This window comes from Bactrocera latifrons, unplaced genomic scaffold, assembly GCF_001853355.1.
Source record: "Bactrocera latifrons isolate USDA-ARS-PBARC rearing strain unplaced genomic scaffold, ASM185335v1 scaffold_379, whole genome shotgun sequence".
Classification (NCBI taxonomy): Eukaryota; Metazoa; Arthropoda; class Insecta; order Diptera; family Tephritidae; genus Bactrocera; species Bactrocera latifrons.
The window spans coordinates 143,623-147,624 of record NW_017537022.1 but is presented as its reverse complement, the minus strand read 5'-3'; the positions used below and the strand labels follow the sequence as shown (position 1 = coordinate 147,624).

At 51.5% G+C, this 4,002-nt stretch overlaps 1 protein-coding gene and 1 long non-coding RNA gene across 2 annotated transcripts in view; both read right to left on the bottom strand.

The window, feature by feature from the left end:
• The window catches only part of LOC108972096, a 4,506-nt gene extending 3,833 nt beyond the window's left edge, over positions 1-673 (bottom strand). The window contains exon 1 of the long non-coding RNA XR_001993606.1: positions 517-673. This is a non-coding gene — a long non-coding RNA (uncharacterized LOC108972096). The remainder of the gene's footprint in view (positions 1-516) is intronic.
• A 132-nt stretch (positions 674-805) lies between these two features.
• On the bottom strand, positions 806-2,530 carry LOC108972093. Its single transcript, XM_018938559.1, has 2 exons — positions 1,425-2,530; positions 806-1,145 (listed from the first exon to the last, which is right to left on the bottom strand). Exons 1-2 carry the CDS (start codon positions 2,528-2,530, stop codon positions 806-808), a joined length of 1,446 nt encoding a protein of 481 aa, XP_018794104.1.
• Between the last annotated feature and the right edge of the window lie 1,472 nt (positions 2,531-4,002).

Sequence of the window (4,002 nt, the reverse complement as noted above, 5' to 3'; positions counted from 1 at the left end):
CGACATTCTCGCAGAATCTCCTGAAGCTGGCCTGCTTTGCAGACCTAATCTCCTTATTATATAGGGTGAGATAGCTTCGGTATGCTGCCCAGACCCCCGTACGTTTCGCTCTGTTGAAATGGCAGCGTACTTTCTTGCGGAGGTYCGCTAGCTCCTTTGTCCACCACTGGCAGACTCGTCTGTCAGTATGCGCTTTGAGGGGACAGCTGCTATGATAAGCATTGATTACAGACTCATTTAGCTTAGAGAGCCCATTCTCCAGCCCGAGGCCTGAAACGCTATCATCTGTCTGCTCCCTTCTGCCTAAACCATTCCTTAATATCTCCCTGAAGGCGTTCCAATTTGCCCTCCGAGGATTGCGTCTAGGGGGGAGTTGTTTAACCTCTACTGGTCTGACAAAGAGGGCTGAGGTGATGTCCAACACCTCCCTTCTACTTATAGTTATGAACGTGGGTTCACACCCTACATTCTCYATTTCTAAGTTAYTACCTACAATGAATTCTAAGAGAGACTCACCTCTTGTGTTGCAATCGGTGCTTCCCCATTCCACGTGKTGAGCGTTGGCGTCACAGCCTATGATGGAGGGGGAGCCTGCGCCGTCTGCAGTGCTCTACCAGCCTTACCACCATCTCCGGGGGCGCTGTAGGTGCCTCCCCTGGGAAGTATGCTGAGGCCAGGATGANGACCCAAGGCTCTTGGATCAGCAGCATGCCCAGCTTCTCCACAGTGAACCTGCTGGTTATAACGGCTGAGGCTGCAGCCGCGTGATGCAGGTTCACTTGGGCAACTTCCGTAGTTACGGCCATTACAGRATGGGTTMWAGGAAGGGCAGATCCTCTTCCCCACCGTCCACCGTACTGCTGTCCATTGGGTCACCTAATTCTTCGAGGAGCTCCTGTGTGGAGGGTAGCTCATCTGAGCAACCTTCTTTGGAAACGTCGGTAGTCGCCGAGAGCACTGCCTTCTCAGTCCTACTACCGCATGGCTGCTCCGACACCACGTCCACCTGCATGTCCAGTGCCTCCGGGCCTGCTCCAGGCSCTGTCGGTCTGTCCGCAACCTTCTTCTGGAGAGTTGSTGGCGTTGCTGCTCCCTTGCTCCCGGTGGCTGCAGGCCTGTTGGGCCGTATGACCACCGTGCTGAACCTGTAGTACAGGCGAAAGCTCGCTGCCCGGACGTACCTGTACGACTCATCGTCGATGAACAGGTTGAGTCTTCATCCATTCATACCTCCGATCTCCTCCATCTTGCTGCTCACGACGCGCCAGGACGAGATGCTGAGTCCCCGGTTCTGGTTTTYCACCAGCCSSAAGGCGARCTCATAGGGCTTGTCCCCGCACCGAGGGAGGAACATTGTCATGCTGTGCATGATTGGCAAATCTTCCGCCCTCTTCGCGCAGAGGACAGGACCCTTCCAGCCNCACCGAGGGAGGAACATTGTCATGCTGTGCATGATTGGCAAATCTTCCGCCCTCTTCGCGCAGAGGACAGGACCCTTCCAGCCTCCGAGCTTTGGAGCGTACTCCTTCAGCCAGYCAGCGGACGCCTCATCCACGCAGTCTACCTGCAGCATTCCTCCTCTAAACTCAACTCCCAGGAAGGACGCCGCATAGTCGTCCCCTCTGAACACCTCCTCCATGAGGAGATCTTGGAGCACCGTGAGCTCCTCCGGTGTAAGCGACTCCACCGGGTAGCTGAGAGGCAGTACAGCCATGCGAATGCCTTTTACAGCGTCCGCATAACTCCGCCGCCCCTCCTCCACCCGTTGGGGAGCCGGTCCAGATCGTTGCCCTCCGGGTGCCTTTGGGTCTGTGCCCCTCAACCTTTTAGAGCTGGGGGGCTCCTGTGGCGTGATCTGGCCGCTCTTACGCTTTGCGGCTTGGGCGTACGTGTCTGCGGGCAGTGCCCTGCTGTCGCCACGTCTTGACGCCTGGGTGGTGCTGATCGGGCCGCGGTTGCTGCCTCCATTACCTTTCGCGCGAGCCGACACGTTTTTGAGCTCCGTTGCCGGTGTTGCGTTGCCTTTCTTCCTGGCCAGAGCCTCTGCCACCTCCGGGGTCATCCCATCGCGGAGGTTCTGCAGGTACCAATTCATAGTGGAACCGCTCATCCCTTTCCTGCGTGGATCATCGCAWCCACCGGGYTGACCGGCTTCTGGGAGGGGGCGTTGCCCACCTCTTCCGCGCCTTCTCCTTTTTCTCTTACGACCACCACCGGGCCCTGCCCGATGAGACTCACCTGAGTCCGACCCACTACACCTTTCGGCGGGGGCCCTGGTGGCACTTGTTGCTGCTACGGCTGCACCCGSCGTTCCCCCCAGGCGAGCGCCGCTGCAAGAGGGCACATCGTCATCYTCCCTAGCGTGCTCCTCAAACAGCGCCCGTTCTTCTGGCGAGAGAGCGTCGAGGAAGCTAAATTTCCRTCTAGCTCCCTGACCCCCTTTGCCTGCCGCTGCACCGATGTCCTTTCCGATGTCCTTTCCGTTTGTGTCTGCATCAACGTTTGTGTTGTTGTTGTTTTGTTTCTTCATGTTCCTCTTGTTCTTACGACCCTTGGCTCAACGGGGTGAGCTGTCGGGTCTATCAATTTGTATGGGGAACTACGGGGTCCGCCGCGCCAGAGCCCCATGGCGCGGTAAGGCCACAGTTACTCCCCAATTCGGCCCGGTKTTGGGGAGGCTCCGTTAGAATACAGCCGAATTTAACCTCCCGCCTGCAACTCACCCAGTGGGCACGGGAGTCGCATAACACCCCGGATTCGGAGGTGGTAGCTCTTGGTTAGCGCACGCATGCGGATCCCGTCACCCCACATGGCCAGTGCCAACGAGCACCAGCCGCACGGGTTGGGGGGCGCCGAGTATGCCTTGCGCCTAAGCCCCTGCACCGCGACAAGGTGCCTACCATTCGCAGAGGTACCTCTACTCGGATCTAATCTAGTTGTTTAATATTTCGTTCTTCTAACTATAACAACCAAGAAAATAATTAGTATTTGTTTGATCTTGGTACGCACCTACTTAAACACAATAACAACGTCGTCTGCTCGTTCGGGTCAACGTTGTTTGTGATGTGCCATGCAAAATTTTGTTAAAATCTCTCCTTCTGTTTATTCGTGAAGAAGGAACACACAGACACATTCACAAATTTTTGCCTTTATAATACTATTGTGATTGCAAATGCTCCAAATTAGGATTAGTATATCTATCTGCTTTCGAAACTGAGTTCCAGCCCAAAATATATAAAACGAAAAATTTGTTCAAAACTTGGTTAAGCAGGATGATGGTAACCAAGTTATGAAAGGAGTTAGATCCTCTCCTTTGCACTGGGAAGCTGAAAAAAGGCAGTTGCTACGATTAGTCACTTTGGGCTTCCAACCGTCTTATTACTTTATTGGCTGCCGAATCTCAGTGGGTTGAGCGTTTGGTTCTCCATATGTACGGACTTAATAATGCAGCCGCGATCAACTTTCAAGCTAAATATGTATTTTTAAAACTATTTGTTAGCTCTGAAATCAAGCCTGTCAAAACCCAAAATTTTTCTAAAAAGCAAAAATTGTTATAAAAACGCATATGATTCTCTGATTTTGGAACTCCATAGAGCAGATATTGTTATCCAATATATATACTCCATGCAGGTGATAAGTGTCCATATAGGCAAGTTAGGTTGCAAGAATTTTAGAGCGGTATTTTTGCTATCTTTCCTTACTTCATTTGTTTCATTTGTATGTCATAAACAAAAGTCATACTTCCATATTTTCGCATTATAATACATATTACAAAAGTCAACGGTGTTCATTTTTTTATTAATAGCAAACAGTGATTGTGATTATATGATGAACGTTGCTATGCGAGTATTTTGTTGATTTGCACAAAATATCACATATTATGAAAAAACAAAAACTAGAGTTCAATTATGAGCGAAGATGAACCAACTCGCGATGATAAAACAAATTCATTTATATTTTGCCTTTACTGATACCACAATGTCATCAGTCGACGAAAGATGC